At 38.7% G+C, this 23,985-nt stretch overlaps 1 protein-coding gene and 1 long non-coding RNA gene across 36 annotated transcripts in view; one reads left to right on the plus strand and one right to left on the minus strand.

Moving 5' to 3' along the window:
* LOC116309553 (serine/arginine repetitive matrix protein 1-like) overlaps positions 1-23,645 on the minus strand; it is a 77,097-nt gene extending 53,452 nt beyond the window's left edge. For 22 of the 35 annotated variants that reach the window (XR_005608376.1, XM_039598943.1, XM_039598951.1 and 19 more), the window contains exons 1-13: positions 23,481-23,644; positions 23,293-23,361; positions 22,615-22,736; positions 22,423-22,483; positions 22,116-22,268; positions 21,360-21,416; positions 21,173-21,247; positions 19,665-19,733; positions 19,239-19,360; positions 19,072-19,132; positions 18,766-18,918; positions 2,770-2,826; positions 2,583-2,657 (exon numbers count right to left, since the gene is read on the minus strand). Coding sequence is in view for 34 of the 35 variants with exons in the window: in XM_039598943.1 (XP_039454877.1) it covers positions 2,583-2,657; positions 2,770-2,826; positions 18,766-18,918; positions 19,072-19,132; positions 19,239-19,360; positions 19,665-19,733; positions 21,173-21,247; positions 21,360-21,416; positions 22,116-22,268; positions 22,423-22,483; positions 22,615-22,736; positions 23,293-23,353 (1,066 nt within the window). In the remaining variant the exon portion in view is untranslated. Of the gene's footprint in view, positions 1-2,582; positions 2,658-2,769; positions 2,827-4,492; positions 4,568-4,679; positions 4,737-5,435; positions 5,589-5,732; positions 5,794-5,903; positions 6,026-6,332; positions 6,402-9,517; positions 9,659-9,834; positions 9,896-9,984; positions 10,107-10,971; positions 11,041-11,158; positions 11,359-18,765; positions 18,919-19,071; positions 19,133-19,238; positions 19,361-19,664; positions 19,734-21,172; positions 21,248-21,359; positions 21,417-22,115; positions 22,269-22,422; positions 22,484-22,614; positions 22,737-23,292; positions 23,362-23,480 lie in introns of those variants that run through there. The other 13 variants (XM_039598966.1, XM_039598955.1, XM_039598956.1 and 10 more) reach the window with 8 other exon arrangements.
* On the plus strand, positions 10,146-10,694 carry LOC120433166. Its single transcript, XR_005608378.1, has 2 exons — positions 10,146-10,398; positions 10,481-10,694. It is a non-coding gene; the product is annotated as an uncharacterized LOC120433166 (long non-coding RNA).
* Positions 23,646-23,985: the final 340 nt, after the last annotated feature.

Raw genomic sequence — 23,985 nt, forward strand, 5'->3', positions numbered from 1 at the left:
GCAGGCTGTGTAAAGATGCCCTGAGACAATCCAGCACATAACAGCAGGGTGCAAGATGCTAGCAGGCAAGGCATACATGGAACGCCATAACCAAGTGGCGGCATAGTGTACAGGAACATCTGTGCCGAGTATAACCTGGAAGTCCCGAGGTCAAAATGGGAGATGCCCCAAGGGTGATGGAGAATGACCGAGCTAAGATCCTGTGGGACTTCCAGATACAGACGGACAAAATGGTGGTGGCTAACCAACCGGAAATAGTGGTGGTAGACAAACAGGAGAAGACGGCCGTAGTGATCGATGTAGCGGTTCCGAATGACAGCAATATCAGGAAGAAGGAACACGAGAAGCTGGAGAAATACCAAGGGCTCAGAGAAGAGCTCGAGAGGATGTGGAGGGTGAAGGTAACGGTGGTCCCGTGGTAATCGGAGCACTAGGTGCGGTGACTCCCAAGCTAGGCGAGTGGCTCCAGCAGATCCCGGAAGAACATCGGAGATCTCTGTCCAGAAGAGCGCAGTCCTGGGAACAGCTAAGATACTGCGCAGGACCCTCAAGCTCCCAGGCCTCTGGTAGAGGACCCGAGCTTGAAGGATAAACCGCCCGTAGGGGCGTGCTGGGTGTTTTTTTTGCACATTTTAGCCGCAATGTTTAGGAGTGTTTATGGGAATTTTTGAGCATTCTTCTGGAAACACATTTGTGAGGTCAGATGCTGATGTTGGAGAAGAAGGCCCAGCTCACAGTCTCCACTCTAATTGTTCCCAAAGGTGTTCTGTTGGGTTGAAGTCAGAACTCTGTACGGGCCAGTCAAGTTCTTCCACACCAAACTGGCTAACCCACATCTTTATGGACTTTTCTTTGTGCACTGGTGTGCTGTCATGTTGGAGCAGGAAGGGGCCCTCCCCAAACTGTTCCAACAAAGTAGGGAGAATGAAATGATCCAAAATGTCTTGGTTTGCTAAAACATTAAGATTAAATGTCACTAGAACTAAGGGACCAAGCCCAACTCCTGAAAAAAAAAACCCACACCATAATCCCCCGCTCCACCAAACTTTACAGCATTTAACAGTTTGCATTACACTCAGAGGAGTAAAGCTTGGATCTAGCTGCTTGTCTATGGAAATCCATCCCATGAAGCTCTGTATGCACTGTTCTTTGAACTAATCTGAAGTCTGTAGCCATTGACTCTGCAGAAAGTTGGCAACCTCTTTGAACTATGAACATCCGCTAAACCTGCTCTGTGATTTTACATAGCCTACCACTTGGTGGCTAAGTTGCTGTCATCCTCAATCATTTACACTTTGTTGTAATACCACTAAAAGTTGACTGTGGAACATTTAGCAGTAGGGCTGCCACGATTAGTCGACTAGTCACGATCACGTCGACTATCAAAATCGCTGACGACTAATTTAATAGTTGACGCGTCGTTTGAAGCTTTGTAAGATCCGAAAAGACGCAGGAGTAAGTAGTAGGATTTAAGAGTGTAATGACGGACTGAAACAGAAGATGGCAGCACTGCATGTACAAGGATGCCAGCTGCTGCTAAACCCCGAAGAAGAAGAAGCTGTGTCCCAGAATTCATAGCGCGGCCCTGCTCAGTTTCCAACAATGGCGGCAGCTAGTTAGTTTTAAAGATTACTCTTATTACTCTTTCTGGGTCACAAAATAAACGTTTAACATATTTTCAGGCGAGAATGTAGCTGTGTAAACCTCAAATATCTGCTCAGTTTATCAAGACACCACATATTTTCAAAAGCACCCCGACTTTTTTAGAGACGTCTGTTACCCACCAGCTCAATAGCTAGCCGGGGTTCTAGGCTCACGAGAGCCGGTGAGAACACCGGACTCCCGGCAAATCGTTTTCAAACCCACCGCCGTCTTTTGCTACTCAGGTTAAACATGATATATAAGTCACTTAGATAACTTAAAAAATGTTATTGTTTGGCTTTTTTCAGTATTTTATTTGTTCCTGAGTAAATCGGTTTGGCTGAGATTAAAGTTATAGTTTTTACACAGCTGAATAAACGTCAAGCAGACAGCTGATTATCAGAAGTGTGAGATGGTCGAGAATATACTTCGGTGTCCTGTTATATTTTAGATAGCAAGGCGCAGACGGCTGAATTTATTAAACTTCACCAAAACAATCTGTAAATTTCATTAAAATTTAATAAACTATCATCTTGTCTTTATTTTTAGTTAGCACATACCTTAAACACTTAAAGCTGTAAGCTAATGATAGTTATATAAGAGCAGATGCATGCTGATGCAATAAGCTGTAGGTTGTACGTCCAATGGATGCATGATCTGATTAGTCGACTAATCGCAAAAATAATTGGTGACTAGTCGACTATCAAAGTAATCGTTTGTGGCAGCCCTATTTAGCAGCGAGAAAATTTTACGACTGCACTTGTCAGACAGCAGGCATCTATTCACGATACCATGCTGGAATTCACAGAGCTCCTGAGAGCAACACATTTTTTCAGAAATGTCTGTCGAAGCAGTCTGCATGGCTAGGTGCTTGATTTTATATACCTGTGACCTGGTCACTAATACAACCTTACATTCTAACAATGAAGAGCTAAATTTACCTGATCTTTTCTTTGGATGGTCTGGAGTGGAGGTAGGAGAGGGTGGGGACATCATTGCACTACTGGCAGTTATATCTAATAAACATTCACGTAAAACAGCATTAAAATTTAATAATAGCCATACATAGCTCCATATGCATGTGTCTGTGTGACATTGGAGTGTAAAGTCAAAGAAAGTGAAATTTACCTTGTTGTATTTGTGGAGGGTCACCAGTTTGGCTATTGTCACTACTTGACAAAGAACCTGTTGAGTACAAGGGCGAAACACATTTACAAGAAATAAAAAACAAATCTTATGAATGTATGTAAACATCTTAACTGTACTCTAGTAATAATCATTTTTGGGCACGTTACTCTGAAAAAGTAATTAATTATAGTTACTAGTTACTTCTTCAAAAAAGTAGCTGAGTTAGTAACTGAGTTACAATATTCTAAAAGTAATTAATTACTTGAAAAGTAACTATTGCGTTACTTTAAAAAAACGTTTAACCCTCTGTGGTCCATTTTGACTACTTTTGATTTGACCTCTACATTTTACCTTTAAAAACTATGTACTTTGCCTTGTTTGGTATCATTCTTTTCAGCACAACCTCAAATGTCTGAATTTACAGTAATGTTTTCATTTTGACATACTGTATTAACAAAATTGATCTAAAACCAGACAAAAAACATAAAATCCGAGTAGAAAAAGTGATATTTTTTACTGTAACAACCACAAACATTTTTCTGCTGTCTTTCTCTCTCTCTCTCTCTCTCTCTCTCTCTCTCTCGCCGTCACTCCTGAAACTTCCCCCTCTTCCTAAACAACCAAATTTCATGTTGCCATATCATTTTTTGATTGGTTGACATGGTACAGTTTTCCACCAACACCAACGGGCTGTTTTTTGTGGGGGGGTTTTTTTTTTTGCTCATAAGCAGAGAGTGCTTGCTAGCGCTGTCCTTAGACAGTAAACGTGATGAAACTATTGAGGAAAAAACGCCGCGTATATATTGTTTATCATGACTCTGGTTTTACGTGGCCTATCAACACAATTTAAAAACTGGTATATATCACCTTGTTGCTTTGTAATCTTGAAGTGGTCATGTGATTGGCTTACCACAACTACTTTATTCTTCCTCAGTCAAACAGCAGCACTCATGCGATTGTTTTGCCCCCTTAGCTCCAGGTGTTGTGCCAAAAAGTGATCGTCTGCCAGAAAGTGATTGCCGCGCAGCTGCATAAAGCTGTTGCGCCCAGATTACTTACAGCTACTTCTGTGCAACTGACATAAGGTGAGGTAAGCTGAAGACAGCTTCAACCGTCTGTTTAAAAATACTAAAGCGACCGCAAAGCATTTTCTTGTTAGTAACGGTAACGGCGTTGTAACGATAGGAATAGTAATTAGTTAGATTACTCGTTACTGAAAAAAGTAACGCCGTTATTCCCGTCACTGGTAATAATTTACCATATAGTCATATACCATAGTTATATACTATATGTAAGGATTCTGCAAATCATTTACACTTTGTTGTAATACCACTAAAAGTTGACTGTGGAATATTTAGCAAGAGAAAGTTTATGACTGCACTTGTCAGACAGCAGGCATCTATTCACGATACCATGCTGGAATTCACAGAGCTCCTGAGAGCGACACATTTTTTCAGAAATGTCTGTAGAAGCAGTCTGCATGGTTAGGTGCTTTATTTTATACACCTGTGAGCATGGAAGTGATTAGAACACCTGAATTCAATCATCTGGATGGGTGAGTGAATACCTTTGGCAATATAGTGTGTATAAGAGTGTACTGAGTTAGATTTTTGAGATTTTTTAACATATAATAAGTGAATATTGAATATTGGCTGGAGTTGGAAACCATAACACCTGGTCAGTAATACAACCTTACATTCTAACAATGAAGAGCTAAATTTACCTGATCTTTCCTCTGGATGGTCTCGAGTGGAGGTAGGAGAGGGTGGGGACATCATTGCACTACTAGCAGTTATATCTAATAAACATTCACGTAAAACAGCATTAAAATTTAATAATAGCCATACATAGCTCCATATGCATGTGTCTGTGTGACATTGGAGTGTAAAGTCAAAGAAAGTGAAATTTACCTTGTTGTATTTGTGGAGGGTCACCAGTTTGGCTATTGTCACTACTTGAAAAAGATCCTGTTGAGTACAATGGCATAACACATTTACAAGAAATAAAAAACAAATCTTATGAATGTATCTAAAACTCTTAACTATACTCTAGTAATACTTTACCATATAGTCATATACCGTAGTTATATACTATATGTAAGAGGTTTCTGAAAATCTATCCTGTGAATGGCAACATAGCAGAACTTCGACAGACTTGACCTTTTCCATGTGTTTGTGATTCATGTACAAAATTTAACACTAGAAAGCAGACTGTGAACGTAACACCAGCGGATTTTGTGGCAGGAACATAAATCAGATATAATTTCAGAAATGTCTGCTGTTTTTATGAACAATTCTAACCAGTGAGAAATACATAAAATCAATTGAAGGTAAGCCCACAGCATTTGAATTACTGACTAAAATAATGGATGCCTAATCTGTCAAGACATGGAGAGAATGACATGTTAATTGAAACTTCATGTCTCTGTTATTTCCATTCTGTGGATTCATGTAAAAATAGATGTTAAAACAAACAAGACTGAGCCGTGGTCAGATTCCATTCAGTATTGAAGACACTACTTATGCATATTCAGCATAAAAAGACTGGATCATATAAAAAGCTTTACTTACATTAGGCTAAAGTTTGCTACCTTCTATTATTGCTTTGAATCTGCACTCATGAAATTAAGACACATTAATATTAGGCTTTAAAAAATGGATTAAAACCTTTGTCCTGGTCCTGCGATGGTTGAGATTTCCTGAAGTCCTCCAGTAGATTGATATGTGCATCAAGGAAATCTTGCACTTTATTCACTTGGATCTTCGTTTCCTTCAACATTTTCAGGTAATTGGTCAAGACTCCATTTTCGGTTAAGGCAGCTGGATGGAAAGTTTAAGGTTATGTATAAGAATCTGCATGTCATATTTTAAAACTGCCCCGAAACATCCTAAATGCATCCATCCATCTTTTTTCTTCCGCTTATCCAAATCCATCAAATGGAAAAGTAGCAGGCCTGTACTTACCCCTGAGAGATTCATGTGGGATGAAGTCCTTGAATTCTTTTATGAGGATATCAATTGGTTTCTGAAACAAAGAAAAATAAATAAAAGTGTTTATTGTCCAAATCTGACTTTTAATATGTGTTACACATCTCAGTCTCTCTCCTCTCAGTTATACACAGCTTGCTTGCTTACCTGCTTGTGTATTATATCAAAGATTTTCCTTATCCGTTTGAAATTTTCAACTCCAGGGAACAGCTCACCCGCTTCTTGTACAGTCAGTAACTGGAGATCTGAGTCAGCTCTCAAACCTGCCTCTGAAAGATCAGATCTGTTATTGATCAAATAGTCTCCTGATTATACAAATTAAAGTTATTATTGTTTGTTGTTGTGATTTGGCGCCGTATAAATGAAATTGAATTCAATTGAAATAACATTCAATTTGTGGTTCTGTTGATTTTTTTCTTGTTAGTTTGCGGCATAAACGACAGTCCAGTGGTTTCTGACACCTGGACTACCGCTGCAACAATGAAGCCTACTTACTGTAATATATTTATGTATATATACATATTATTTATTATTTATTTAGTGTAGGATTAATATTCTCAAAACACTGCCACTTACGCTCCAGTACAGAGGCTGCTGCTTCATCCTTGCGTCTTATTTCCTTAAGCAAAATATCCATGATTTCACCTGCAGAAAAGAAGAAAAAAAATCAGAGAATACGGAGGTTGGACATTTCACATACTGTATAGTTCCTGTTTCTGTTCTTCTGTTGGATCATTATGACATCTGAACAACATGGAAACAGACCAGCTGTACAAGCTGAGCCTGCAGGAGCAAAAGAGAAGATGCTGGGATGAAAAAAACCCCCAAATACTTTCAGATATAGATATTGTTGATCGTGTTGTCAGTCTAGCCTAGCTTGATCACAAAACGTCCATCGTTTACAGTCAAAGGAACTGGACTGACTGAACTATTTGGTCACGCAATGAGGTGGCAGGTGCTCTAAGCAACCACTGGTAATTGGAGCGCACAAGCAGCCCCGTCCACTATGACCACTAAAGAAAAGTCTAGTCATAAAATATCCAAAGTCATGCACTCTGTAAAGATACATATAATTTTTACACTAAGTTATACCTATATCTATATATCTATACACATATATACATATATATATATATATATATATATATACAGTTAAGCCCATAATTATTCATACCCCTGACAAATTTTGACTTAAAGTTACTTTTGTTCAACCAGGAAGTTCTTTTTTGACCAGAAATGACACAGGTGTCTCCCAAAAGATAATAAGACGATGTACAAGAGGCATCATTGTGGAAAAAATATTTCTCAGGTTTTATTTATATTTTAGCAAAAGTATCATGTCCAGAATTATTCATACCCTTCTCAATAATCAATAGAAAAAAAGCCTTTATTGGCTATTACAGCAATCAAACGCTTCCTATAATTGCAGACCAGCTTTTTGCATGTCTCCACAGGCATTTTTGCCCATTCATCTTTAGCAATGAGCTCCAAATCTTTCAGGTTGGAGGGTCTTCTTGCCATCACCCTGATCTTTAGCTCCCTCCACAGATTCTCAATTGGATTCAAGTCAGGACTCTGGCTAGGCCACTGCAAAACGTTAATGTTGTTGTCTGCTAACCATTTCTTCACCACTTTTGCTGTATGTTTTGGGTCATTGTCGTGCTAAAATGTCCACTGGTTCCCAAGGCCAAGTTTTTCTGCAGACTGCCTGATGTTGTTGTTGAGAATCTTCATGTATTGCTCTTTTTCATGATGCTGTTTACTGTGATTAGGTTCCCTGGTCCATTGGCTGAAAAACACCCCAAAGCATTAGGTTCCCACCACCATGTTTGACAGTGGGGATGGTGTTCTGTGGGTTGAAGGCTTCTCCTTTTTATGCCAAATGAAGGCAACATCATTGTGACCAAATAATTCAATTTTTGTTTCATCTGACCATAACACTGAAGACCAGAAATCTTCTTCTTTGTCCAGATGAGCATTTGCAAAGGCCAAACGAGCTTTTGCGTGCCTTATCTGGAGAAGTGGCGTTTTCCTTGGTCTGCATCCGTGGAACCCAGCAGTGTGCAGTGTCCGTTGGACTGTCTGCCTTGAGACATTGCCACCAGCAGAGCCCAGATTCACCAGAATGGCCTTGGTGGTGATCCTTGGATTCTTTTTCACCTCTCTCACTATCCTCCTGGCCAGCACAGGTGTCACTTTTGGCTTCCGACAACGTCCTCTGAGATTTTCCACAGTGCGGAACATCTTGTATTTTTAATAATACTTTGCACTGTAGCCACTGGAACTTGAAAACATTTGGATATGGCCTTGTAGCCCTTTCCTCACTTGTGAGCAGCCACAATGCACAGCTGCAGGTCCTCACTGAGTTCCTTTGTCTTAGCCATGACTGTCCACAAACCACCTGCAGAGAGCTGCTGTTTTCACCTGTTGAGTTGATTAAAACAGCTATTTCCAATTAATCAGGGTAATTAGGATGCTTTAGAACAGCTTTGACTATTTGGAATGGATGGAACTTTGGATTTTCCCAGAGACTGTGACAGTTTGTGAAGGGTATGAATAATTCTGGACATGATACTTTTTGCTCAAATGTAAATAAAAGCTGAGAAATTTTTTTTTTTTTCACAATGATGCGTCTTGTACATCATCTTATTATCTTTTGGGAGACGCCTGTGTCATTTCCAGTCAAAAATAACTTGCTAGTTGAATAAAAGTAACTTTAAGTCAAAATTTGGCAGGGGTATGAATAATTTTGGGCTTAACTGTATATATATATATATATATATATATATATATATATATGTATTAAAAAACAAATCTCCCGCTCCGCCCTGCAGACGGTCTATCCCTGAAGCTCGGGTCCTCTACCAGAGGCCTGGGAGCTTGAGGTTCCTGAGTTGTTCCTAGGACTGCCCTCTTCTGGACAGAGCTCTCCGATGTTGTTCCCGGGATCTGGTGGAGCCACTCGCCTAGCTTGGGAGTCACCGCACCTAGTGCTCCGATAACCACGGGGACCACTGTTACCTTCACCCTCCACATTTTCGCGAGCTCTTCTCTGAGCCCCTGGTATTTCTCGAGCTTCTCGTGATCCTTCTTTCTGATGTTGCTGTCATTGGGAAGCGCTGCATCTATATGGCTGTCTTCTTCTTATATATACATATGTACCTTGCAGATTTAATCCACAAGGTGTAGTGTTCATGGGAACTTTTGTGTATTCTTCCAGAAACACATTTGTGAGGTCAGACACTGATGTTGACGAGAAGGCCTGATTCCCAGTCTCCAGTCTAATTAATCCCAAAGTGTGCTGTAGGGTTGAGGTCAGAACTCTGTACAGGCCAGTCAAGTTCTTCCTCATCAATCTGGCTAATCGATGACTTTATGGACTTTGCTTTGTGCACTGGTGAGCAGTCATGTTGGAACAGGAAGGGACCATTACTGACTAAAAAAATTGATGCCTGTTAATCTGTCCATGACATGGACAGAATGACATGTTAATTGAGACTTCATGTCTCTGTTATTTCCATTCTGTAGATTCATGTAAAAGTAGATGTAAAAGCAAACAAGACTGAGCCGTTGTCAGATATTGTGTCCATTCAATATCAAAGACATGGCTTACGCAAATTCAGCATAAATGGACTGGATCATATAAAAAGCTTTACTTATGTTAAGTTGAAGTTTTAAAACCCTCTATTAAAGCTTTAAATCTGCACTCATTAAATTATGAAGCATTAATATTAGGTTAAGAAAAAAACTGGATTAAAAACCTTTGTCCTGCGATGGTTGAGATTTCCTGAAGTCCTCCAACAGACTGATATGTCGATCAAGGAAATCATTATTCATTTGGGTCTTCATTTCCTTCAACATTTTCAGGTAGTCCACCAAGACTCCATTTTCGGTTAAGGCAGCTGGATGGAAAGTTTTGTATGAATTATAGTTATAGTTTGTATAAGTTATGTACAAGAATATGCATGCCATACTTTAAAACTGCACTGAAAGATCCTAAATCCATCCATCCATTTTCTTCCGCTTATCCAAATCCATCAAATGGAAAAGGCAACAATGTTAGCAGGCCTGTACTTACCCCTGAGAGATTCATCAGGGATTAAGTCCTTGAATTCTTTTATGAGCACATCAATTGGTTTCTGAAACAAAGAAAAACAAATAAAAGTGTTTATTGTCCGGACCTCTCCGAATCTCTCTCCTCTCAGTTATACACAGCTTGCTTGCTTACCTGCTTGTGTATTATATTAAAGATTTTCCTTCTCAGTTTGACATTTTGAACTCCAGGGAACAGCAAACCCAGGTTGTGTAAAGTCAGTAACTGGAGATCTGAGTCAGCTCTCAAACCTGCCTCTGAAAGAGCAGATCTGTTATTGATCAAGTAGTCTCCTGATTATACAAATTAAAGTTATTATTGTTCGTTGTTGTCACGGCCAGGCGGATCAGCTGCACGCTGATCAGCACTCTCTCTGTTTCTCTCTCTTCCTCTCTCTCTCCGCTTCTCTCTCGCCAGGGCGGAACTCACTGTGGGTTCACGCCCTCGGCCCACGCCCTCGGGAGATGAGACACCTGGGTCTCATTAAGGTGATCAGCATTTAAGCCAGGAGGTGACTGCTGTTCGTCGCTGGATCGTTGTCTACCACGCGTTAGTGAAGCCAACCTACAGCAAGTTAGTTAAGAGTGTTTTCCTGTGTGCGTCGTACTTAACCCTGTCTCCCTGTCTACAGAGCTCCCTGGATTTTCCCCCGTGTGATTCCCGTGTGGCAGTGTCGGAGTGTGAGCCTGTGATCGTGTGAGTGGATATTCTGAAGAACGCGTGCTTTCCCCTGGACTTCCCTGGAGACCCCTTCTCCCCTCACTCAGCTGTATATAGCACCCCCCGCACATTCTTGTATATACACCTGGTGCATTGTAAATAAACCCTTCTTGTGAGCATCAGAACCGGAGTCCTGCGCTTGAGTCCTCCTCCAAACCGTAACAGTTGTTGTGATTTGGCGCTGTATGAATAAAACTGAATTGAAATAACATTCAATTTGTGGTTCTGTTGGCTTTTTTCTTGTTAGGTTGCGGCAAAAACGACAGTCCAGTGGTTTCTATACTCATTTGTTGCAACAACGGAGCCTACTCACTGTAACTATACATATATATATGCATAAATATTTACATCTTATTTACTCTAGTAGTGTAGGATAAATATTTTCAAAACGCTGCCACTTACGTTCCAGTACAGAGGCTGCTGCTTCATCCTCGCATCTTATTTCCTTAAGCAAACCATCCATGATTTCACCTGCAGAAAAGAAGAAAAAGTCAGAGAATACGGAGGTTGGACATTTCTCATACTGTATAGTTCCTGTTTCTGTTCTTCTGTTGGATCGTTATGACATCTGAACAACATGGAAACAGACCTGCAGTGCAAGCTGAGCCTACAGGAGCAAAAGAGAAGACGCTGGGATGAAGAAGAAAAACCCCCAAATGTAGTTAGTTTAGCCTAGCTTGACCACAAAAACACCCACCATTTACGGTGAAAAGAAAGTGAAAGTAGACTGTTTGATCAGGCTGTGATGTCGCAGGCGCTTTAAGTAACCATTGGTTATTGGAGCACATCAGCAGCCCGCCCACTATGACTGCCAAGGAAAGGTCTGGGTCCTAAAATAACCAAAGTCATTTGGGAAATTGTATATATATATTTCCATTTAACATTTTGGCACAACGCACAGTACCAGCACCATGTCACGTAATGTAATCATGTAATGTGTGTCATTTTTAAAACTCTCAAAGTCGCTGTAACAGTTAAGTAAGGGCTTTATTGTTTCAGTCGAGTCCCACAGCATCCGTCTAAAGTTTGTGTTACAGAGCGAGACTAAAAGAGCCCAGTAAGCAAACACTTAAAAACCCCAGCAGGGTGCAGCAGTGCAGGTTTTCTTTGCCAGTGCAACCTGCAATACATGTCAGACACTGCAATACATCTCAGTGCAGGCTTACACAGTAAAATGTGGACTCCAAAAGAACACTAAAGGGTGTTAATTTGAAAAAGAAGAGCGACAAAACTAAGAAATGATTTCCTTTGTATCATGTGCTGGCAGGATATGTAAAGGTGAGGAACCATTACTATTAAGTTCTCTGCTAATTAAGCTGTTTAATATTAATAATATTATTTTAATTGTTTTTAAATGTTAAAAAAAAATTCCACGATGTTTTTGGTAGTCAAACAACAATGCCTACTGCACGTGTAGCATGTGTGTGCTCACTCTGTCCTCAGAGTGAGTTTCACCAACAGTTGAATTCGTACTTCACTCTCTTTGTATGTCTGCAGAGAGCTGAGAGATAAAGAGAAGCTATCTTGAAGCCAGAAGCAGCAGCGTTTTTGTCTTTGTGTCTATATAGCTCATGTCTCAGTCTTACTTAGTGGTCTCATTTACAGCCATCAAGACGACATCAAATCTGTTTGATTCCAAATATGTAAGTAATGATTCCTTTTGAATAAATAAAAGAGCAATGAGTGGGGAAACATGTATTTAATAATGTGAAAAAATGAAGATGCAAAAAATGTGCAACTGCAGAGCACTTTGAGACCCAAGAAGTGTATCACACAGAAAAGGAGATTATTAAATATGTTTTTATTTTAAGAAAGTATGGTTAATGGTATTAGATTTGAACCTATTGTCAAAAATACTGCGAAGTATAAGAACACAAAGGCGTGGATTCAGAGGCTGGTGACTGCTGTCTGTATATCCTGCAGATGACACAAGGAGATGCAGTTTCTAAAAGTGTGTGTCTTTAAAACAAATCAAACTGACATAAACTCAGCGTTTCTGCTCAAATCTCAAATTCCTCTTGAACTTAACTTCAAAAATTCTTGCCGAGCAAAGTCTGCAATCATGCGACCTGCCTTCATTTAAAGCCAAATCATCGAGCCACCAGACAAACTGATCCATGAAATAATTGCAAAAAATTCACATTTTTTGAATATTGAGAGTTTTTTAACTTTAGGACAAAACATTAAAAAATAATGTAATATAATTTTTCATATGAGATTTAATTTGTATCATATTTGCTACATCTAGCTTCTTTTTTTTTTTTTTGCAATTTATTGTTTAAAATTGTATTGCACAATATATTTAGCTTTTTCATGGGGGAAATATAACAGTGATGTAGAATTCAAATCAAATCAAATCAAAGCACTTTTATTGTCACGTCACATAACTGATACACTGGTACAGCACATGTGAGTGAGATTCTGGTGTGCAAGCTTCACAAGCAACAGTAGTATGGAAAAATACAAGAAACATAAGAAACAAGTCAAATATAAGAAGAGGAATGTACAATTATAAGAATGTATGCACATTACTAATATGTATGCCAAATCTATCTATCTATCTATCTATCTATCTATCTATCTATCTATCTATCTATCTATCTATCTATCTATCTATCTATCTATCTATCTATCTATCTATCTATCTATCTATCTATCTGTGTGTGTGTATATACATATATGTTAAATATACATAGGTCAGCAGTTTGAGTATTGTGCAAAAGAAATGGCATATATGTACAATATGGAGTGTATAGTGTTGACGTTCCGGTAGGTGAGAGTGAGGTGTCTATGAAGTGTCACTGTTCAGCAGTCTGGTGACCTGATAGAAAAAGCTGTCCCTCAGTCTGCTGCTTCTCAGGCACTGCTTCTTGTAGATGTCCTGGAGGGAGGGAAGCTCACCTCCAATTATCCTTTCAGCACATCGCACCACTCAAAAACTCACAAAATCTCATATATCAAATAATCTACTAATAAACAGACTTGGGGTTAAGGGGTGAATAACACAATGCTAAACTAAGTAACAGGCCATTTATGTTAAATTAATTTGCCTTTACTAGTATATGGGGAAGATCACCTCCAGAACACGGTCCCTCAGTATTGGTGCCCCTCAAGGCTGTGTCCTCTCACCACTATTGTTCTCCCTCCACACCAATGACTGCACCTCCAAGAACTTGGCTGCAACTCCTGATTTTTGCAGATGACACCACCGTCATTTATCCTCATTCAGGATGGTGATGAGTCTGCATATTGACAGGAAGTTGAGCGGCTGGTACTCTGGTGCAGTCAGCACAACCTGGAGGTGAACACACTTAAGACTGTAGAGGTGATAGTGGACTTCAGGAGACATTAGTGGTGCAACTGATCAAAAATCTCACGGTTCGGATCGGATCATGGTTTTAAGTCACGGATCGGATCAATTTTCAGATCAGCAAAAAAAGAAAAAAAGACAAAATTTTAACATTTACTTATTAACTTATTTAAGTATTTTTTGCCTATTAAAAACATTCAACTCAAGACTCATTCCATGCAATTATATAAAAACAAATTAAGGTGCAGTATAGGGCAGTACAGGGCTTTGGATCTACCACTCCGCTGTGATATAATGAGCGGTCACGGTCACGTAGCTTTCCGCTGACCTGGAGGTCCACCCATTTGTAGTTGGGCAACAAAAGATGCCTGGGACAGTTCAGCCATAACTTTAAACTTTTCCTGCTCATACATGCCTGGGTACGATCTTGTCACTGAAGTGGACGCGCAACGGGATATCATAGCGTGGCTCAAGCACATTCATCATAGTTTAAACCCCTTGTTTTGCACAAGGGAATACGGCCTCCCATCTGCAGCTAAACACCCCAGTAGCTTTTGTAACAGCTTTAGCCCGGTCAGATTGGGGAACAAAGGGCTGCTTAATACCGCAAACTCCTCTGCTCCTCCACTTGGACCGCTAGCGCTGGCCATAACTATCGCTTGACAGACTGACCACGCACACCATACACATACTTTTTTTTTCTTTTTCGAATCTTCGGATCACGTGTGTCCCGAACCGTGGAGTGGGATCGGTTCAGATTACGGATCAACCGTGATCCGTTGCACCACTAGTAGACATCCCTCAATACTGCTCCCTCTCACATTATCAGACAGCCCGGTATCTACTGTGGAGATTTTCAAGTTCCTGGGTACCACCATCTCCCAGGACCTGAAGTGGGAGACTAACATCTCCTCCATCCGCAAAAAGACACAGCAGACGTCGTACTTCCTGAGACAACTGGGGAAGTACAGTCTTCCACAAGAGCTGCTGATCCAGTTCTACACTGCAGTCATTGAGTCTGTCCTGTGCTATTCCATCACAGTTTGGTATGGAGCAGCCACTAAACAGGACAGGTCCAGACTGCAGCGGACTGTACGGGTAGCGGAAAAGATTATCGGCGCCCCCTGCCCTCCATCCAGGACTTGTAATGGGCAGGGAAAATCGTTACAGATCCCTCACACCTTGGACACAGACTTTTTCACCTGCTGCCTTCTATAAATTACACTGGAACACAGTGCAGTTTCTGATAGTTCATCTTCATTTAAATGATAAAGTTTACACCACCCATAAGGCAAAAAAAATGTTTCAATCTTACTATGTAGCGCCAGAGCTCATTCTGCTATAACTGCTAATAAGCTACTTAATACACTTTATACAGTAGGCATTTTAGTGAGACTTTAAAGCATTAGATTAAAAAATAAGTTAATGAGAACATTTAAATTATTCTGCTTTGTTATGATATAGTTTCCCCCTTTGGGGGAAACAGAACTAAAAAAGCACAGATATTATGATCACTTATGTATCATTTGGTTTTCTATTTATAAAATCTTTTCCATTTCCATCTATGATCTTTTTAAAGTGTTTGTATCTATATAGTTTATGAATGCTTGTCAAGTGTGGGCTTTGCATTACAGTCTTAATCTACTTTCAGGTGTTTTTGTACAGAATATAGAAACTAAAGACAGAAATATTAGCTGAACCAGTGCCGTTCCATAGAACAGGCTATAGTGGATTATCATTACACTGGTGTTTTGACGTGTTCAGGATTCCAGAATCACTGAAAATAGATTACTAATAATAATAATAATAACAACAATAATAATAATGATCAACAAGGCACCAGGGAAACAAAACGATCCATCATTCAAAAATAAACCAAAATATGAGAACTAAAAATACTGGGTCAAAACTGACCCAGAACCGTGACAATCTTATCTTAAACCCTGACTTTATTTGTGTGTTGTTTTTTTTTTTTTCAGTTGTATTAGATAAAGTCCTGACTGGTGTACAACCACACAAAAACTAATATGTCATGTCATGTTTTCACATTCTTTTAGACTTGAACTGATGATAAACACACAGACAGTACAGATGGAGACAAATCAAGATAAACTGTACTTGTTTTTTACTGTTTCTTCCACTTAAAGCTGAAGCTGACACAAGCTATTATAGTTTCTTTTACTTGTAGTTGCAGGCATTATACTTTCATTGATTCATTTTTTTTCAGTGAATTTTGAAACCAGGAAACTTAACCAACTCTGATTATCTCCACTTGTACTTTCAGTTATGTCAACACCGTAATTCAATAATTCTGTTTGTATCTTGGAGATGGCATCATTATTTTCCTGACATGGCAGCAATCCAGGGACCTTCTCATGGTAGAAAACATGAACACACAAAACGACCTTACAAGAATCCTTCCATATTTTCGCTGAGGGTACAGATTTGGCTTCATATGTGTGATGCATCACAACCAGTATGACAGGTTTATCACCTGCAGTACAGAAAACAAAAAACAAACAAACAGCTGATTAAGTATAAATAATAATGAGGTCTCGTCACAAACCACATAAGATTAAGGATCATAAAGCCTCATATTTTCGTTAACCACATAAATATTAGCCGTCATTCATGTGGATTTAAAATCATCATTAGGTACTTTAAGTTCATATTCTCAACCCCCAAAATGTAAATCATTAAAAGCTTGACTGAGCATTTTTCTCTGAAACATGGATGACCAATTAAATTCTTTTTCTTACCTGTGACTTGGGCCATGGCTGCCTCAACATCTGTCCCCGTACGTGAAACAACAGGACAGAAGACGATGATGACCTCACCATCGTCCTCATTGAGCAACTTCAAAATTCTATCCCCGCTTGAAGTCGTTACTCTGTCCAGTAGCTGCTTATGGGCATCAAAGGTTACTCCGCTGACGACCATCTTGTACGTCACTGTGTTTTTAAAAATAATTGAGCAAGATAACAACACAGTAGAGAAAGATGAAACTTACCGGAATACGGTAGGAATTTATTAAAATAGCATCCCCCCCCCCCAAAAAAAAAAAAAACATTTTTGGCTAACACTTTCTGAAAATTACTAGCATAAATAAGAGCCCTTTGTGGGATTTTTTTCTATAAATTCTTCAGTTTAATAGATTAATATCTTTAAGCATTTTGGGTTACCCTAATGTAAAATTAATATGTTATAACATTCTAGAAACACTATATGCACTCAGGAAAATATACATTTTACAATATGCAACTAAAATTAAATAAGTGGTTCATGGCTAATTTTAAGGATTTATTTTTCAATACAATTCTTTGAGTTTTAAAAGCATTCATTTATAGAGGAGAAGCACAACATAAAGATTCTACTTACTTAATATCTAAGAGTGGGTTGAGTTAGATTTTAGATTTTTTTTTTTACACACATAGTAAGTGAATATTAAATTCTATTCCAACTAGAGTCGAAAACCTTAAAACAAAGTAATACAACTTATAAAAAGAGTGTCGATACCAGTTTACCTTGTCTTTTCTTTGTCTGGCCATGAGTGGAAGTGATAGAGGGTGCAGAAGGTGTCCTATCTGACAGTCACATAAGACAGCAAAACAGATTAAAAAAAAAAAAAAAAAAAAGTATGTCATTGAAGCGTAAACTTTAAAACGTGAGATTTTTTTATGGAGAGTTAGAAGTTTGGTTACTAAGGAACTTCACTGGACCAGAGGCAGCTGAGGTGCTTAACAGAGAACCTGTTAAATACACAGTTATAATGCATTTACCCCAAATTAAAAAAAACAAAAACAAATGAACGTATAAGTATATGTAAAAATCATATTAAAAGAAACTAAATGTGGGGCCGTCTGAGCACATGCAACATTATGCAACTGTAAGAACAGTGTAAGACCTCAGAAAGAACACAACAAGAGTTTGTAGGTATTTGTGAAAGGCACGGTGAAATGACTGAAGGTGAAGAGAAAATCTATCGTGTGACTGGCAATATAGCAGAATTTTGACTAGACAGCAACAATTCTCTGCTTTACATTTTTCACGTGTCTCTGAGTCATGTGTTTGAAGAACCTCGCTAACTTAACACCAGCTAATTTTGTGGTGGCAACACAAATCAGATTGATCTTTGCAACTGTTTTCTTGATTTAAGCATGCAATCATTTCTTTAAGGCTTTAAATCTAATAATATATTTATTTTATAAATAGGCATTTGAATTATTGAAGGAAAAAAAAGGTTTGTCATGCCTGTTAATTTGGCCCTGCCATGGGCAGAATGACATGTTAAAGAGACTTCATGTCCCTGTTATTTGCATTCTGTGGATTCATGTAAAAAATTAATGTTTTAAAGGCAAACAAGACTGAACAGATATTCTGTCCCAGGACTCTGTCTCCATTCAGAGCCCCATGGCTTATGCATGTACAGCTGAAATGGACTGGAGCAGATGACAAGCTTTATATATATTCTGTAGGTAAAATCTGCAGGTAGGTGTCTGACGTATATTTCAGTCAACGTTGTTGTTGCCTTTGCCACATAAAATTCAGCTGAGAGGGCAAAACCCTTATATGCTTCTTGGTGCCTCATTTAGTTTGCAATATCTTTTTAAGATGTGACGTTTCCACAACAGCATGTCTTCAGCCAGTTACATTCTCTAAAGAAGACAATAAGACGTGAAAAAATATGAAAAAATAAAAACACCTTAGCCTAATCATGTATTTAATAAGCTGTGAATTCACATACATGTTAATAATGAAGAGAGTAAACATCGAATAAATCCTTATACTTACGGTAAGTTGAAGTGTGCTACCCTCTGTTAAAGCTTTGAATCTGCACTCATGAACTTAAAACACCTTAATGTTAGGCTAAATATAAAGAACTAAACCTTTGTCTTGGTCCTGCGATGGTTGAGATTTCCTCAAGTCCTCCAGTAGATTGATATGAGCATCAAGGAAACCTTGCACTGTTTTCATTTGGGTCTTCATTTCCTTCAACATTTTCAGGTAGTCGACCAAGACTCCATTTTCCGTTAAGGCAGCTGGATGGAAAGTTTAAGGTTATGTATAAAAATCTGCATATCATATTTTCAGTCTGCACGGAAACACCCTAAATCCATCCATCCATCTATTTTCTTCCACTTATCCAAATCCACAAATGCAAGAGCCAACAATGTTAGCAGGCCTGTACTTACCCCTGAGAGATTCATGTCGGATGAAGTTCTTGAATTCTTCTATGAGCACATCAATTGGTTTCTGAAGCAAAAATCAAACACAAGTGTTTATTGTCCAGATCTGGCTTTCTATTTGTGTTACACATGTCATTCTGAATCTCTCTCCCATACACAGCTTGCTTACTTACCTGCGTCTGTATTATAGCAAAGATTTCCCTTCTCCATTTGATATTTTCAACTCCAGGGAACAGCTCACCCAGCTCTTGTAAAGTCAGTAACTGGAGATCTGAGTCAGCTCTCAAACCTGCCTCTGAAAGAGCAGATCTGTTATTGATCAAATAGTCTCCTGATTATACAAATTAAAGTTATTATTGCTTGTTGTTGTCATTTGTCGCTGTATAAATAAAATTGAATTGAATTATAATTCAGTTTGTGGTTCTGTTGAGTTTTTTCTTGTTAGTTTTACGGCGTAAACAGTAGTCCAGGTGTTTCTAACACCTATACTCATTTGTTGCAACAATGGAGCCTACATACTGTAATATATTTATGTATATATTTACATCTTATTTACTCTAATAGTGTAGAATAAATATTCTCAAAACACTGGCTCTTACTTTCCAGTATAGAGGCTGCTTTTCCATCTTTGCTTCTTATTTCCTTAAGCAAAACATCCATGATTTCACCTGCAGAAAAGAAGAAAAAATCAGTGAAAACAGATGTTGGACATTTCTCATACTGTATAGTTCTTGTTTCTGTTCTCCTGTTGGATCGACATGACATCTAAACAACGTGGAAACAGACCTGCTGTGCAAGCTGGGCCTGCAGGAGCAAAAGAGAAGATGCTGGGATGAAAAACAAAAAACCTCAATACTGTTAGATGTAGATATTTTTGATCATATCGTCAGTCTATTCTCGCTTGATCACAAAAACGCCCACCGTTTACAGTCAAAGAAAAGTGAAACTAGACTGACTAAACTCTTTGGTCATGCTATGATGTGGCAGGTGCTTTAAGCAACTATTGGTTAATGGAGTACATGAGCAGCCCCGCCCACTATGACCACTAAAAGCCTGGGTCCTAAATATCCAATATCCATGCATTCTGAGTTAAAGGTATATGTCATTTTTACTCTAAGTTAAACGAATTTGTGAGGTCAGACGCTGATGTTGGACAAGAAGGCCTGGCTCACAGTCTTCTCTCTAATGCATCCCAAAGGTGTTCTGTTGGGTTGAAGTCAGGATTCTGTGCAGGCCAGTCAAGTTCTTCCACACCAAACTGGCTAATCCACATCTTTATGGACTTTTCTTTGTGCACTGGTGTGCAGTCATGTTGGAGCAGGAAGGGACCCTCCCCAAACTGTTCCAACAAAGTTGGGAGAATGAAATGATCCAAAATGTCTTGGTTTGCTAAAGCATTAAGAGTTAATGTCAGTTGAACTAAAGGACCAAAAAAAAAAAAACCCCACACCATAATCTCCCTCTCCACCAAACTTCACAGTATTGCACTCAGTGGAGTAAAGCTTGGATCTAGCTGCTTGTCTATGGAAATCCATCCCATGAAGCTCTGTATGCACTGTGCTTGAACTAATCTGAAGTCTGTAGTGATTTACTCTGAAGAGGTTGCCAACTTTCTGCAAACTATGAACATCCACTAAACCCGCTCTGTGACTTTACATAGCCTACCACTTGGTGGCTGAGTTGCTGTCATTCTCAATCATTTCCACTTTGTTATAATGTTGCTAAGAGTTGACTGTGGAATATTTAGCAGCGAGAAAATTTTACGACTGCACTTGGTAGACAGCAGGTGTCTTTTCACAATACCAATTCACAGAGCTCCTGAAAGTGAACTATTCTTTCAGACATGTCTGTAGAAGCAGTCTGCATGGCTGGGTGCTTGATTTTATACACCTGTGACCATGGAAGTGGTTAGAACACCTCAATTCAATCATCTGGATGGGTGAGTGAATACCTTTGGCAATATATTGTGTATAAGAGTGTATTGAGTTAGATTTTTGAGATTTTTTAACATATAATAAGTGAATATTGAATATTGGCTGGAGTTGGAAACCATAACAGCTGGTCAGTAATACAACCTTACATTCTAACAGTGAAGAGCTAAATTTACCTTTTCTTTTCTGTGGATGGTCACCAGTGGAGGTAGTAGAAGGTGGGGGCAGCATTGAACTACTGGTACTTGTATCTAATAAACATTCATGTAAAACAGCATTAAAATTTAATAACAGCCATACATAGCTCCATATGCATGTGTCTGTGTGACATTGGAGTGTAAAGTCAAAGAAAGTGAAATTTACCTTGTTGTGTTTGTGGAGGGTCACCAGTTTGGCTATTGTGACTACTTGACAAAGATCCTGTTGAGTACAATAGCGAAACACATTTACAAGAAATTTAAAAAGAAATCTTATGAATGTATATAAAAATCTTAACTGTACTCTAGTTATACTTTACCATATAGTCATATACCATAGTTATATACTATATGTAAGAGGTTTCTGAAAATCTATCCTGTGAATGGCAACATAGCAGAATTTCGACAGACTTTTCCTTTTCCATATGTTTGTGATTCATGTACAAAATTTAACATTTGAAAGCAGACAGCTAACTTAATACCAGCTGATTTTGTGGCAGGAATATAAATCTGATTAAATGTCTGCTGTTTTTATGAACAATTCAAACAAGTGAGAAATACATAAAATCAACTGAAAGAAAGCCAACAGCATTTGAATTACTGACTAAAAAAAATGGATGGCTGTTCATCTGTCCATGACATGGACATGTTAATTGAGACTTCATGAATCTGTTATTTCCATTCTGTGGATTCATGTAAAAATAAATGTAAAAGCAAACACGGCTGAGCAGTGGTCATATATTGTGTCCATTCACTATTGAAGACATGGGTTATGCATATTCAGCATAAATGAACTGGATCATATAAAAAGCTTTACTTATGTTAAGTTGAAGTGTGCTACCCTCTGTTAAAGCTTTGAATCCGCACTCATGAACTTAAGACACGTTAATATTAGGCTAAAAAACCAAAACTGGATTAAAACCTCTGTTCTGGTCCTGCGATGGTTTAGATTTCCTGATGTCTTCCAGTAGACGGATATGAGCATCAAGGAAATCCTGCGCTGTTTGCATTTGGTTCTTCATTTCCTTCAACATTTTCAGGTAGTTGACCAAGATTCCATTTTCCGTTAAGGTAGCTGGATGGAAAGTTTAAGGTTATATATAAGAATCTGCATATCATATTTTCAGTCTGCACGGAAACACCCTAAATCCACCCATTCATCCATTCTCTTCTGCTTATCCAAATCCATCAAATGGAAAAGCCAACAATGTTAGCAGGCCTGTACTTACTGCCGAGAGATTCATGTGGGATGAAGTTCTTGAATTCTTTTATGAGCTCACCAATTGGTTTCTGAAACAAAGAAAAGCAAACAAAAAGCCCTGACTAAAACGTGTTTATTGTACACTTCTAACTTTCTATTTGTGTTACACATGTCATTCTGAATCTCTCTCCTCTCAGTTATACACAGCTTGCTTGCTTACCTGCGTCTGTATTATATCAAAGATTTCCCTTCTCAGTTTGAAATTTTTAGCTCCAGGCAACAGCTCACCCAGTTCTTGTAAAGTCAGTGACCGGAGATCTGAGTCAGCTCTCAAACCTGCTACTGAAAGAGCAGATCTGTTATTGATCACGTAGTCTCCTGATTATACAAATTCAGATCATTATATTTCAATTTGTGGTTCTGTTGGTTTTTTTCTTGCATAAACGGTAGTCCATGTGTTTCTGACACCTATACTCATTTGTTGCAACAATGGAGCCTACTTACTGTAACTATGTGTTAAGATAATCATTGTGTGTACTCATGTTGTACAGTGTGTTTAGCTGCATTATGGTTACTGTTGTTTAACAGAGAGAGAGAGTATTTTAGTTGTTACCACAAGGAGGCACTGTTTCATTGTAAGGGCACGTATGCTGCGTCATCACGCCCCTAAGAAGAAAAACTATACCACAACAAAAAATGGCACCCATGAGGAAAGTTTTGCGGCGTGTTGATGTGGAATAAAGTTCCCAAAATATTAAGGACATTTTTGCCTCCGTCGTCATTTTCCTTCGAGTTGATCGCTGTCGATGCTGCAATACTCAACACTATGTATAAAAATATTTACATCTTATTTACTCTAATAGTGTAGTATAAATATTCTCAAAACACTGGCTCTTACTTTCCAGTACAGATGCTGCTGCTTCATCCTTGCTTCTTATTTCCTTAAGCAAATCATCCATGATTTCACCTGCAGAAAAGAAGAAAAAAATCAGAGAATACGGATGTTGGACATTTCTCATACTGTATAGTTCCTGTTTCCGTTCTGCTTTTGGAACGACATGACATCTAAACAACGTGGAAACAGACCTGCTGTGCAAGCTGAGCCTACAGGAGCAAAAGAAAAGACGCTGGGATGGAAAAAAAACCCCAAATACTGTTAGATGTAGATATTTTTGATCGTATTCTCAGTCTATTCTCGCTTGATCACAAAAACGCCCACCGTTTACGGTCAAAGGAAAAGTGAAAGTAGACTGACTAAACTGTTTGGTATGCTGTGACGTCACAGGGGCTTTGAGCAACCATTGGTTATTTCGTTTCATTTCTTTATTTATTTCACACATGGTTCAACAGTGTTTCAATGTTCAGTGTTATTGGAGTTCATGAGCAGCCCCGCCCACTATGACTGCCGAAGAAAAGTCTTGGTCCTAAAATATCCAAAGACATGCTCGCTTTGTTAAAGATGCACATAATTTTTACATAAAGGTTTTAGCACAACGACCAACACCATGTCACGTGATGTAATCATGCAATGTGTCTCATCTTTAAAACTTTAAATGTCTGTGTAACAGTTAAGTAAGGGCTTTATTGTTTC

Source organism: Oreochromis aureus, linkage group 15 (genome assembly GCF_013358895.1).
Source record: "Oreochromis aureus strain Israel breed Guangdong linkage group 15, ZZ_aureus, whole genome shotgun sequence".
Lineage (NCBI taxonomy): Eukaryota > Metazoa > Chordata > Actinopteri > Cichliformes > Cichlidae > Oreochromis > Oreochromis aureus.